This window comes from Photinus pyralis, unplaced genomic scaffold (genome assembly GCF_008802855.1).
Source record: "Photinus pyralis isolate 1611_PpyrPB1 unplaced genomic scaffold, Ppyr1.3 Ppyr1.4_LG7, whole genome shotgun sequence".
Classification (NCBI taxonomy): domain Eukaryota; kingdom Metazoa; phylum Arthropoda; class Insecta; order Coleoptera; family Lampyridae; genus Photinus; species Photinus pyralis.
Window position 1 is genome coordinate 1,733,649 of NW_022170738.1, and position 14,173 is coordinate 1,747,821.

Here is a 14,173-nt window from a genome sequence, read left to right on the forward strand (position 1 = left end):
TTTGGTTCGTTATGGTGTCGAGTCTTGCACCAAGGAAGGAATTTTTTCTGTACCGCTTACAAAAAAGTTATTGTAAAAAAAACAAAAAACCGTTTTTTACATGTTCCATAATTTTACACTTTTGCCGTTTATTAACGATCCTAGAGATCTTTTATAATTTTGTATTGCTGTCTGTCGTCTGTCTGTTGGTCTGTCCGTCTGTTCCTTTGTCTGCCTGTCCCTGTATCTGTCCGTGTGAACGATAACTTTGTTTAGAAATGTCCGATCGCTTTTACATCTCCGTTAGTTATTAACTGAATTGCATGAAATTCAATATGGGCATAGCTTTAGCCATACAATACGCAATGCCAAAAGTTGAGTCGAATCGATTCAAAATTCACAGTGCCCTTTTCGCATCTCGACCATTTATAAACCGAATTGCAAACTTTTTTAATTATAAAAGTATTTAAATGAAATTTGATACATAGCCACTTGGAATAAACGAAAATCAAACGCTAGTTTCAAAATTTTGTTTTGCACATGCGCAGTGCCAACTTTTTTATTTATGGAAGAATTTAAGCGAAATTTGATACATAGGCACATGGAATAAAGGAAAATCAAACGCCAATTTCAACATTTGGTTTTACGCATGCGCAGTGCCAACTTTTTTATCTATGGAAGCATTTAAGTGAAATTTGATATTTAGGCGCTTGGAACAAAGGGAAATCTAACATTAGTTTCAAAATTTAGGTTTACGCATGCGCAGTTCCAACTTTCTTATTTAGAAAAGTATTGAAATGAAATTCTTCTCATAAACTGAACTTGAAGTAGCACGTCAAAAATGGTTTGCCCATGTGCAACGTTATCTTTCATATTTGTGGTCGTATTTTTACGATTTTAACAAAAGTTGCATCTTACAAATGGGAAATGAATGCAAGTGGAAATGCGCTTTATGTAAATCGTTTACGATTACTTTTTAACTTGTTACTTTTTGGAGTCATTTGATAGAGCATTTTTTTTCTGATTTAAAACATGTAGGTATCACTATTTTTTAATAAGAAATGGCGCTAAGATCGGTATAATTAATGAGCTTTTACTTTATTCCAGTGGTGTAGCATTACGAATTCCCTTAAACATTGAAATCGATGCCACTGAAATGCTCAAGAAACCTCGAAATAATAAAATATTTACTCTTTTTTGAGCTCATACTTCTCATTCCAACTTCAGACGGATCAGGATAAATTGTTTATGCACCTTCGTTTAGGGGTTTAGGGGTAACATTTTACAAAACAGGACATGTCATTTGTCGGACTATTGGATAACTAACATTTTAATCCCTCGGTTCACTCAAAAATATTGTAAGCTGTACGCACAACCCTCACATACCAAAGCACTTTTTTTAAAGCATTTCTTTCGGTTGCAACAGATAACTCAAAATTGCATTTTTTATAGTCAAAAACAATGCTGCACTTTTAGTTGATTTCGTTACTAACAAAAAATATTCCATTAGCCGTTAACAATACGCCAAGAAAAAAATGGCCAAACTTAAAATTCATTTCCGTGCTTGCCATTAATCAAATGTGTAAATAAAACAAAAACAAAAACCCCTCACTCGGCTAGAGTGCTAATGATTAACGAATTTAGGAAGCGGCGAGTGGTAGAAGCGTCACGTTTTTTACACAATATTTTATTAGCATTCAAATTACATGTTCTATATGCTCTAAAAGCAAGACACTGGCGCAGTTGATCCGTACATTTCCAAAATTGCGACAAAAACTTAACCGTAGCTCAGTTCAAGTGCAAACGTAACACATTGGGGCTTATCCGGATAATTTAAATTTCAATATAAGGGACACCGCAACACTACATATTTCAAAGGTGTAAAAAATGGACAGGGGAGTAGAAGAACAAGTGGGTGAATGTGGGTAAATGAAGCATTTAAATTCATCTAATGTGTATATACGCGTCATTAATTCGTATCGGTTTCTTTGTCCGTTTGTAGGGGTTGTTAGTGGTTTGTATTGAGCCGAGTTAATCTAAAAATGAAAGCAAACATTAATTAAAGCGTGTTTTTGTCACGAGCGTCGACTTTAGCACTCGCATCTTTTCATGACTTTCAATTCTGAGAATGAGATCAGAAGTAGAAAGTCGATCACCACCTTTCATTCAATTTCTACTTAAAGCCGGTTCATTGTCAGCTCGAAGTCACGCACTTTAATGTGCGAAAAGGATCTCGGAGACTTCTAATATAAACAATTCCTTTCGGATCTATGCTTGTACATTCTGAAAAGAAATACATATAATTTGCGCACTTGAAGCTCTCCATTTAAAGGCATCTGAAAAGGATTTTAGCTTAGTAAAGCACCCACCATTCAGCGAATTTATATACAACTCTAGCTTAGCAAGAATTTACATTTTCCATTTTGTATATACTTCATTAGTAGTTTATTTCCATCGCAATATGTAAATTTATTACGTTCTAAAGGCGCAAATGCGATTATTGCTACATAAATTAGTGCAGGAGGTTTAGAATATTTGGGAAATTGTAAATCTATTTTCAGGCAAACGTACCGAGGTGAAATTAAAGGCGAGGATCGAGAAAACAACAAGTCTCTCAGTATTGATGAGTTTCTTTGGAGCTTGCTTGTTATTAAAATAGTCTGCATGCGTCACAAAGAAGTCTAGTCCATTAACGAAGACTGTCTAGGAGTAATAAATTGGATCTGAAATTCTTCTGATCGTCTCTGACGTTAGAGCTTCTTTTAGACAAGATTCTTTAGAATCACTACTCCACTTTCGTTTTTGAAAATTTAATGACACATCTGGAGTTGTTTGGGATGAATCGACGATTAGATGGAACTAAGTACTTTATTTTTCTACAGACGATATAAAATGTCCATCGTTATGTCTTTGAAGCTAAATCTGATTTCCAAATTGCGTGATCTTTGGTTAGAACATCACAAGCTTGCACACACATAAAAAGATGTGTTTAATATAATTAGATAACGTTTCAATTAAACATATCATTGTTTCCCATATCCACAAAGAAATGATTAATTTATTTTAAATATATTAAATATTTATGTTAGTATGCTGGATTCAAGCATATTACTCTTGATTTAAGGTAATTTATTTCTTATTTAAAAGAAATGACATCGTTATGGGAAATCCCTGTATATTTAGTTGAAGTGTATTCTTGGTTGTTATAAGAATATTATATTCTTAATTCAAACATACATACTTTTAACGCAAAATCAAAAATAAATTACATTTAACAAATGTAATTTTTGTTTAAGAGAAATGAATTATTTAATTGGATACAAGTAATTGATCAATTTAAAGTAACTTTTAATTTTAATGCAAGTAAATGATCTTATTGGACTGAACGTACATCTAAAAGTAATTGTTAAATTTAAAGTCACTTTTAATTTTGATGCAAGTATATAATTTTTTTAAGCTGAACGTATACGGAATGGTATGCGGTAGAAAATAAAATACTTTATCCCCAAATTAGATGATTTATTTTACATAAAATAAACGTACATTTTTCCATGTGTATCAGTGTGGAGTGCAGACGTATCTACATTCTTTAATTCATTAAAAGTTATTAATTCAAATTTATCTAAAACTTCGACTTCATAAGCCCTAAGATGTTCGTGGAAGCTGCCGGTTTTTAAGCAATTACAGTAAAAAGAAAAGTTATTAAATTCGTCAATTAAAATATGTTTTATTAATCCAAATTGTGGAAAATCTTCATAGCTATCTATCAAAATGACTGAACTTTGTTTGTATGAAATTCCGTTAAATGTCAGCCACGGTACTAAAAAATAGTTTGAATTTACGATAAATTGGCAATCTATGTCATTGTTGGATATTTCCAACAAAGGCCCATAATCTAAATCATCTAGTAAGTTATTTTGTGCCATAATTCTATAGCAAAATTTTAGTTGCAGCCTTAAGCTTAGCGAGTAAGGTAAGTTTTTTTTACATTTTATAATATTTGAAACTGATTTTAGTTCTTTGTGCTTAGCTTCAAATCTCATACAACTCAGATGCACAAGGGGTCCCATTTTTCTAATAAGACCTGGATAATGTGTTAACATGTGAAATTTTGGTTTTAAAGTTTCAGAAAACAGACTCATGTATAAGGAGTGGTGTTCTTTAATTAACAATTCCAACAAAGCAATGCACTCGTCATTAATTTCCGGCAAAAGAAGAATTTCTGTTATTTCTAAAAGCATCAAGTATAACGACCAAATGTCATTATTAACTGGCACCAAATCACCAACAATTAGTCTAAAATGTTTAACCAAGCACAACATTTCAGATGACGAATTGATAATGCAGCCATTCTTCAAATGTTCATCTTTGATAGGGGGCGGAATGTTTTTGTCAGAAGTATCGTAAGTGAAATATCTTATTCTAGAGTTCAGTAGAGTTAAGGTAAAGAAATTTTGAGAAACTAAAGTATTTATAATTTTTGCCATAGTATATCTATGTACACCTTCAAACAAATCGTGCATTATATCACATACACTATGACTATAAACATGAAAATCGTGAACATCGTTAAAAATGCATTTTTCTTTTAGACCAAAATGAAGACCATCCACGTGATTTAAATATTCTATTTTATTTCTCAAAAAATTTTTATCTTCAACCGTTTGGGTTTGTGCCACATTTTTCTTACAATAACAAATTCTGCAATAGTAGTGTGCAGTGAAGCTTTCAACAAAACCAAAAATTGAATTCATGCCTAAATTATCACCTACAACCGCTACCAATTTAAAGAAAACCTTGTATTCTCTATCTTCAAGACTTAAGTTTATACCTTCAGTTGCTAAGTAATTTACTTCGTGTACTAATGTAGTAAATAATGCTTTATTACCATAATGGAATCTGTCTGTACTGTAAAATATCATTGTTAAAAATATGTTTTCTAACCGGCTAGAATACTGTGGAGGTGTAGTAGCAACGGAACAATATATAACTCCCAATTTATGAACACCGGCGTGACTTCCTAAAGGATTTGAGGTCTCAAAGTCATCGTAGTAGAGTATCAAAGGTAAGACTATCTTATTGTCTACATTATTGAAAAAATCTTTGTGCAAAGAACCATTGAGTATATTACAATAAGCACTACGTTTACAAATGTTGCCTTGATATGTAACAATTTCGTCAAAGACTTTGGGGAGTTCCAAAAAAAGTTTAAGTGTTTTTTTTAACGGTATGTAACAAAAACTGCGATCTTTTAAGACCAATGAAACTATATCTTTTTTCGCAGATCGAGTACCGCTGAGCCCAAGTACTTGTTCAAAAGGTTCTATTAAGTAATTACTTTGAAGAAAGTATTTAAATCTTTTGTGTTCTGTGTCTAAATGGAGAAATGGATTTTTTAATAATTTAAACATATTTGAAATTTGTGACGGTAAAGTGTTTCCATTAGCTACCTCACAACATTTTTGTAACAGGTCTAAAACACCCGATGATAAAAACGCATTTACAAATTGAATAATATTTTGAATGCAACTTTTTGTTATTGTTAGTTTGTCATAAAGCTGTGAAATGAATTTTCTTATTTCAGAATCTATTAAACTACAAAATTTTGATACAAGTGTGTCTAGACTATCAGAACTTACTGTGCGTTCATCTTCAATGTTATTAAAGTTATCTTGATGTGCAGCTTGTGCATTCTGAGGTAATACCGATGCAGTAGGTATTGTATGAGTGTCACGAACATGGGGCTTTACTGATGAAGTTGAAGGAAATTTATTAATATGTTTTGATGTTAAATGTTTAACGAATGCATCCCTTCTTGAAAATAATCGCCTACAATTTTTTTCTGGACACATAAAATTAGTCTTTTGGTGAAAGATTTCTAGATGCAATGCAAATTTTTTTGGATTAACAAAAGTACGTCGGCACTCTCCACACTTCATTTTACAATTTTATATATAAACTTTGTATTATGTAAACAAAACGTTAAATTTGAAAAAAAAATTCTGTAAGTAGTAATTGCTAAATAAAAAACAAGTTACAATATTCTTAAACTCAAGTATTTCTCTTGTAGACCTAATTAATAAATAATATGGCACCAAGTAAGTAACAATAGTATTTAAGAGATCTTGTGCTATCGACACAGAGTTAATCTTTTTTTAAAAGTTCCAGTATGTCCATAATATATGGAATGATATTATCTTGACGAGTATTTATATGATAAATGCCCTTCTGAATAATTAGGTAAATATGTTCTGCGGGGGCAGGATATTTCGCGTTTGTTACAAAAAATAATTTGAAAACATTATCAAAGGCTTGTTTCGCAGATTTTGTCTGGTACCTTAATTCGTCCACAACTATATAAAAATTGTTAAGTTGTTTTAATGAAGGCCCTTCCACTATCATGTAAGGTTGGACGGTCTGTTTTTTAATGGCCGCGGTTTCCTTGTTTTTCCTGATAATCTCATCTACGTCACCGGGAATCTGCACATTAAAGCAACATATTAAAGAACGTACTACATAAAATGAGAAATATTTACCTTAGCATGGCATATAATAGAATTGACTGCTTCTGCAGATGAAAATTTCCACAAATTCTTGCTACCCAAATTAATTTTGCCTTTAGGAGGTACTAAATACGCTAATATACTGATTTGTGCGGCAAATGTACTATCTAAAAACCAGAATTATTTGTATTTACACAACAATTCAACTAATTATACTAGTACCTTCCGTAATGCCCTCGCTGTTTAAAAGTGTAATTAGTTCCTCACAAAATTTATCTTTTATTGTAAGACTTTTATATTCAAAAATTTTTTGAAACGCGCTCTCCCAGTCCAAAATGAGCTTCAGAGTTGATTGTGGATACTCTCTTTCAAAATCCAAGTTAATCTGCAATAATCAAACAACTAAGTAAGTGTCACTACATTTAAAAGATATAATAGTATTGTAAACAATTTCATTATTTAATTTGGAAATGCCTTAGGAGGGTGGCTCAAAACAAAACATTTGGAAACTAAATGATTAAATATAAAAAAAATAAGATTTCATATTTAAAAGGGAAGGCCTTTCCAATTATATGTTGGATGCTCAATTAGGCATAATTAACATTTTTGGAGTTGTGCCTCCAGCGCCAAAGGATAGTGAGCGTGTTTTATTGTAAACGTTTTATACGTTAGAATAAAAAAATTGACGTGTCCGAGCGTTTTTCGAAAATTCACGTTAAATTACCGTTTGAAAATCTGCTTGAACTAAAAAAATTGATAAAACCTACCAAAACCTCTGAATTGTCTTTTTTTAAAATTGGCCATTCTTCAAAGAACTCTCTGACAGTCGCTGCAGTCGATAATTTCCGAAGCCCGTACGTATTCTTCCACTTTGTCAGAACTTCATCCCAGGGCTCATGCCTATTTTGCAGCCATATCATATCATTTTTTAGCTCATCTGTAAGTTATATTTTTATAAACATTTTATAAGCAATCGATATTTATTTACTAACCACTTTCTAACACTATTTGCCTTTCTTTAGTGTGACCATAACTGTCATCTTCATCCAAATAACTACTTTTCCTTTTCCTAATAATGACACTCGGTCCACAGTCATGTAAAAGGTTTCGACATTTGTCTACCAATTTACCGCGTGCCAGTATAGGTTTGCGAGTTATAGAGTCTCTCTTGCGAATGGCTGGAACATAGTAAGTACTAGCAGTTTCCTTTGGGAAAAGCGTTATTATTTTTGATGCTAGGACATTGTAATCCTCTGGTGTTAGTCGACTAAAAATTTGGTAGGTATTGGTAAAGGTACGACTTCATATGATGTAAACTCACTATTTTGCAACATAATCAAAAACGTGCTTAATAATTATTTCTGTTAATTTGTTTCTCCGTTTCATATCCAAAAATTTATTTTTATTGTAATATTCCAAAATTTCTGATCCAAATACGCTGGTACATAAAAGAGTTTTTAGATCAAATTCCGGTAGTTGAATTTTTTTAAGCATGTTTTCGAGTCCGATTTCAGCAGCCGGCCGATGTTGTTGGGGTATGATAAAGTATTGCTCGTTTCTCTCCTTTAAATAAGTATTAAAATTCAGATTCAATTAAACTTACGGCATGCATGATGCATTTTACCCTATTTTCTGAGTTTGACTCAAACTCCATGTTCGCCTGGATAAGATTTGATGTTTCGTCGTCAACCGCCTTAAATTTGTACAATTAAGAAAATCTGGAAGGTGTAGTATGTATACAGCATACCTGGACTACTTCGTGGACTACAATACTAGAATTCTCCAGTTCTTTTGCTCTTTTAAATAGAGATAAAAACTTTGCCCTGATCCCAATGCTGGGAATAAGTTCCTTTATTAAAGATTCTTCTAATAAAAAGAAGTTTGAGAGATCTATGTCGTTGTCTAAAAATTATAATAATTTTAGAAATATAGTTACCTAGTGATCTAAATTCTAATTAAAAAAATAAACACAAAATTGTAACTCGGATTGTAAGCAACATGAAATGAGAAATTAGATTACGGAATGAAAAATCTGCTATACACTCAGTTTCTCGCGGATTAACAATAATCTCTATATGTATATAGAGCATAAGTTATGAAGAAATGCTGGTAGGAAATAATTTAATAATGTATTAAATTTCATGTCGGTGACCTACAGAATCACACAAATTGTTGATTTATACCTACACCAAGTAAAACCATTAAGAAATACCATAATCGAAATTTGAAATGCTTGCCATGTATGCGTGCAAATCTCAAAATTCACCCAACTTATTTTTCCAAATAAAGCAAAAAGTAACAGGTGACCTAATCACATAATCCGATGTAATTCAATTACACCAATAATAATTATAATTAAAATAAAAGTAACAAGTACCTACCACTACTTGATTTGACTTTAGGTAGGTACATAAAAGGTAGGTACATAAGTAACTATATACTAAATACTTACTTTTAAAGGTTTCAATTAATTGAGGCAGTCCCCAATCCTCGAGTAAACTTTCAACATCAGCATACATTTTCACTTCATCCAGTAGCACTATTAAAGAAACTAAAAACTGCAAATTCACGGGATATACTGAACTGATACCGCTATACGAACATGACAAGACACTGGACAGTTATGGCGTATTCCTGTATATTCAGTGGGTTTGCAACTGCAATTTGCACGTTTAATATTCTGCTTATAAAGAAGCACGCATTAAATGAAAAATATAAGCATAAGTTCAAATAAAGAAATGCTTGTCTTAAGTATTTAATACATTTAAATGTAGCCAAATAATGAACAAAGAAAACGAGTGTTTCTTTAGTTTTAGACTCTCCCTTTCGGATTAAACATAATGTATCTTTAAAACAAATCCACTATTATTTTTCCACAAATAAAAGCTTCAAGCCGAACATAGGATTATTTTGACGTTATCATTCAAAAAGGTTCTCTTTAAATTTTTCCTACATTTCAACTAACGACATGTATGTTTACTTTTACGATATTGCTTTACATTAAAAAAATTTAACTAAAGAAATAATACTTTACTGTTAAATAAACTAGATCTCTTAAAATAAAAAATAATCTTTGAATTAAATGTTATTATGGTCAAATTAAAGAAACGAAATTAAAGCAATACAAAATTTTATATCAAGAAAAGGTTTTTTACCGTGCAAAAATAAAACTTACCCCCAGTCTGAATTATATATGGCGATAGGGGAATACTCTCTAAGGTAATTTCAGGTAAGTCCTAAAACACAAAGTATGATTTTAAATCATATATCATGTGAATTATTAATTTCTTACCTTGCATTTAAAAAAAAGGTTCTGTAAATCTTCTTTAAAATATTTCGTAATATTTGCAGTGGTCGAAGTGGTAACTATTTTTTACCGGTATGGTTTAAAGTAATAAAATGTTAGACAGTGTGTATGCATTTTTATATAAAAATACAAACAAAAAATTTGAAAAATACATTCATATCAGTATTTGATTAGAAATACTAAATACAAAATTAATTAAGGTGATCCCACAGAAGTTGATATTCAGTTGTCAAATTTGGAGCTTGGTCCTTCTGACGTGCAGCACATTTCGTATAATCAGCATCACGGCGTCCTAGTAACATCCATGCTTTAACATAAGTTTGAGGTTTAAATAGGGGAAGCGGTGGACCAACACATTTTATGAATAGCAATGAAGACACTGTAGTTACTTTTAGTTTATTTCTTAAATCCGAATGAATAATGTTCATTGCACTGAATATGCGTTCGCACTCCGCTGTTGAAACAACTAATGTATTAACAGTTTTCATCAGCAAATCTAACGGTTTAGACACAATGCCAGAATCTACATATTCGCGAAAGCTTCTTACATAGTCGTGACCAGATAGTTTAAACTTTTCACACAACACTCGAATTTCATCTTCTCCGTACCTTATGCTGGGTTCTTGGGGCCACTGGTTACGGTCAAATATTTCTAAAGTTTTTACAAATTTATTGTAATCTTCGGAAATTTGTGGTTCCGTTCCTGATCGGTGAGAAGAAAATCTTAGTAAACGTTGCTTCAGATTATTAGTCAGGCTTCTATAAAACTGTGCACTATTTATTTTAGTCACTCTTCTACCGTTGTGCAATTTGACATGACGAAATTCAAGTACATTTATAGAGGTTTCTACTTGTTTAAGGTATATTCCTGGATTATCAATCATTGATTCTACCACGCGAATCTGTCGTGTAATTAAGGCGTGAGCTTCAGGAAGGGTTTTGTTACGTTTTTGTAATTCCAGAGATAAATACGAAAGTTCTGAAAGAGCGTCATACAATAATCCTAAATTATAAACGAATCCGGTTTCAGTTAACCTATCTTTCAACCCAGAATATGTGCATCTTTCCTTACTTTGCCTTGACATGTCAATGGAAGCGTTGTCAAAATGTTGATACAGGGCGTTGTAGTTGCTCCACACAGCTTTTACTGACCTTAAACTTGAAGAAACCCAGCGTGTGTCGAGTATACGTCCTATAGAATACAGCTGAACGTCTAAATTTGCCGCACATCGTTTTAATTCGTATTGATTTTTTGGCGAAGCACTATATAAACTATACAACTTGTCGAAAAATATCTTAAAATGATTGATGCCATCAACTTCCTCCAGTACGTCATGGACTGCTAGTTCTAAACGGTGGTTAGAACAGTGCCATACTACTAAATCTGGATATTGACTAATTAACTGTGTAGCTACTCCAGATTTTTTTCCAATCATGTTTGATGCTCCATCAGAAGCAAAACAAACGAAATTTCTAGCCAAAAAATCGTTTGTAAACCCATGTTTTTCCAAGCAAAGCATCAACATGTTAAGGATGTTTGAAGAAGTGGTGGTTTCTAAATCAATTAAATCCAAAAAGAATGTTACAGGTTTCCGAATGTGGTAACGTTGTTTTGATGCATACCACTAGTACTGTATTTTTACTAACAGAAGTAGTTTCATCAATTAGAACAGATATCTTGGACTCATTTTGGATAATTTGACTGACAATTCTTTTTCGCATTTCCGTTGCAATATGGTTTGCAATGTCGGCGCATGCATGATCTGAGTGTAAAATGCGACCCATCTTTAAACCATTTAATACTTGCATATCTATATCAGAAGTTAAATCTGTAAAAGGCCTACCTTTTTTATGATGTTATAAACTGTTGTAAATACACGATTGGTACTTTCACAAATGTCTGTACTTTGGTTAGTAAGACTGGTCTTTAATCTTTCTTTGTGAGATTCTGTCAGAATTTCCTCAGCATATCTGTGGGCTTCACTGGTCTTATGATGAAAGATTTTTTTTCTGAGGGATTGACGTTGCTTTTTTGTGGAATCTCCAAACGCCGCGATGTTACAATTAACCCACTCAGTCGAAACTTGAACGCCTTGTTTTTTAGGAACATTGCCGAGATTTTTAATTTTCTTGCACGTACTACAACCTAGTTTTTTTTCTTTTGTTTCAAGCCATTTATATTCTACACATTTTCTATTGTACATTTCTATTGTCCAACACTCGGGAACATCGGGTAAATTATTAAATTTCAATTTCTTTGCCCCACTCTCACTTTCATCAGTTTCATCACCGCTATTATTGTCACGTTCAACACTATCAGATTCTGATTGGGAAGGCAAAAAATAATCCGCGTCAGCGTCTCTGTCCATGTTGTCAGTACTAGCACCAGCACCACTATCGTTATCGTTCTTTTTACGTTTCAGCCAATTAAGGAGGGACATTTTTCACATTTAAAGTGACTTAAAGTTAAAAAGCTTGAAAATAAAAAAACAATACAACAATGCAGTACAATAAATAATAACTTAAACTGAGAAGTGCAAAATCTTCTTTGCGTGTTTGTACACAATGGCAGACTGCAGACCACTGAAGTTTTTAGAACCACAAGCAATCCGTAAGTAGCTTTGGGAGTGGGTACTACGTATGCGCCTAAGAAATGCGCAGTGTCCAGAGCGTTATAACGATCGTTAGGAACACCTTTCCCTTTGCATTTCTCAAATAACAAATAGAAATACGGACAAAAAATTCTGTAAAAGGTAAAACATATTAATATTACTAAGAACAAATCCAAAATACGGATCGAATGCGGAAAAGATTGCAAAACTACAAGATTTTGAGGTCGCACGCGCCGCATACCGGTATGCCTATGTGAAAAAAATTATTACCGGTATGTTTCACAAAAATAAAAAATCTAACGGTATGCCATACCGCCCCATACCGCCTCACTTCGACCACTGGATATAAATAAGTTTCTATTGTGTATTTATCCGTAACGAATGAATCCTATTGGTATCCAGTGGACTTTCCTAATCAAATCTTAATAAGTTTCTATTGGGACAAATTTCATTGGAAATGGTTGGGAAATGAATAATTTGTATGGGAATGCTGATTGGAGCGTATTATATTGTAATGTGTAATGATTGGGTCCTATTGGCACATAACGGAATTCCCAAGTCATATTTTTATAAGTTTTGATGGGGTAATTCTCAATGGCAATATACACATATTGGTGCCAATAGGACCCAATAAAAAAATTTATTGGTTCCAATAAGGCATTTACAACAGGGTGGTTGGGTTGCTTTACAATGGCGCGTACCAAATGGTCTTCGATGCTGCTTTCCATATGCACAACCGGTGCAAAATTCTTCCTCCGAACGGATATCGACATCTCTTAGTTTTAAGAGCGTTTTAACATGTCTTTTATTTTGATGGCAAAGCCGTTCGTGCCAAAGTTGCAAGGTATCTTCTTCTGTGGTTAAAAACGCAACGGCAGATTTCTCTGGAATGATGACTTCCATGTTTAGAATATACAGGCCCTTTTCAGATTTCGTTCCGCTCAACCTTACTCGGCCATTCTTACTGAAAATGCAACCAGATTGATTTGCACTAAAAGAAAAACCTTTATCTACAGTCTGACACACAGAAAATAGGTTCTGTCCAGCCTTTGGAACGTACCATACATTTGACAAGTGGTTAACTTCCCAAATTTCACGGTCACCGTCTTAACATTTATGGCACCTTCCCCGTAAGCATGCATGTAAGTATTGTTGCCTACCTTAATGGGTTTCGGTATTTCGAACCTGGTATACTCCACAAACCAATTTCTGTTGTATGTTATATGTGCCGAAGCACCCGAATCGACAATCCAATGGCCTTCCTCGGTTTCAAATCCGCTACACATAAATGCCTTACCCTCGGTCGTTGAGCTGCCACTTTTTGAGCTCCGATTCGATTTTCTGGGGCACTTACTCGAAAAGTGTCCCACTTCATGGCACCTGAAGCACTTTAGGTCCTTCTTTTCATTCGATCGACAAATAAAGCAACAGGCTTTTTACGTAACCCTTTCACAACCTCCAACACTCCATTGTGTTTCAACAGCAGTTCCACTTGCCGCTTCCAAGAGGCCCAATTTGAGGCGTCAACCAGCTTATCCACTTGTACTTTAAAATCCATTGTCTTTTTTTTGTTGGGAACAAAAGGTACGGTTTTTTTTCTTTAAACGCGGCGCGACCACGAGGAAAAAAGAAAAAACTAACTTCTCTTTTTGTTAAAAAAAAGAAAACGAATTCTACGCAGATTAACGGCCTGGGCCCATAACCTATTGAGGCCAATAATGGTAAACTGGTACACAAAATGTATATTATACTAATACAAAGGTTACAATAAT

The 14,173-nt window shown here is 33.2% G+C and overlaps 2 protein-coding genes across 2 annotated transcripts; both read right to left on the minus strand.

Annotated features, from left to right (window-relative positions):
- Positions 1 to 6,086: 6,086 nt before the first annotated feature.
- LOC116176677 lies at positions 6,087 to 9,643 on the minus strand (the record flags this gene model as incomplete). The annotated part of the gene is given in 9 exon segments (XM_031495403.1): positions 6,087 to 6,459; positions 6,516 to 6,649; positions 6,705 to 6,867; positions 7,250 to 7,419; positions 7,475 to 7,749; positions 7,804 to 8,045; positions 8,107 to 8,175; positions 8,230 to 8,384; positions 8,935 to 9,643. Coding segments are annotated over 9 exon segments (1,611 nt in total). The 3' UTR covers positions 6,087 to 6,123.
- Positions 9,644 to 9,980: 337 nt separating this feature from the next.
- On the minus strand, positions 9,981 to 11,225 carry LOC116175448 (E3 SUMO-protein ligase KIAA1586-like). Its single transcript, XM_031493577.1, has one exon. It carries the CDS (start codon positions 11,223 to 11,225, stop codon positions 9,981 to 9,983), a length of 1,245 nt encoding a protein of 414 aa, XP_031349437.1.
- Between the last annotated feature and the right edge of the window lie 2,948 nt (positions 11,226 to 14,173).

What these genes read in the sequence shown, in the direction of transcription:
- LOC116175448 (XM_031493577.1), bottom strand. Translation starts at nt 11,225, where the DNA reads ATGATTGGAAAAAAATCTGGAGTAGCTACACAGTTAATTAGTCAATAT.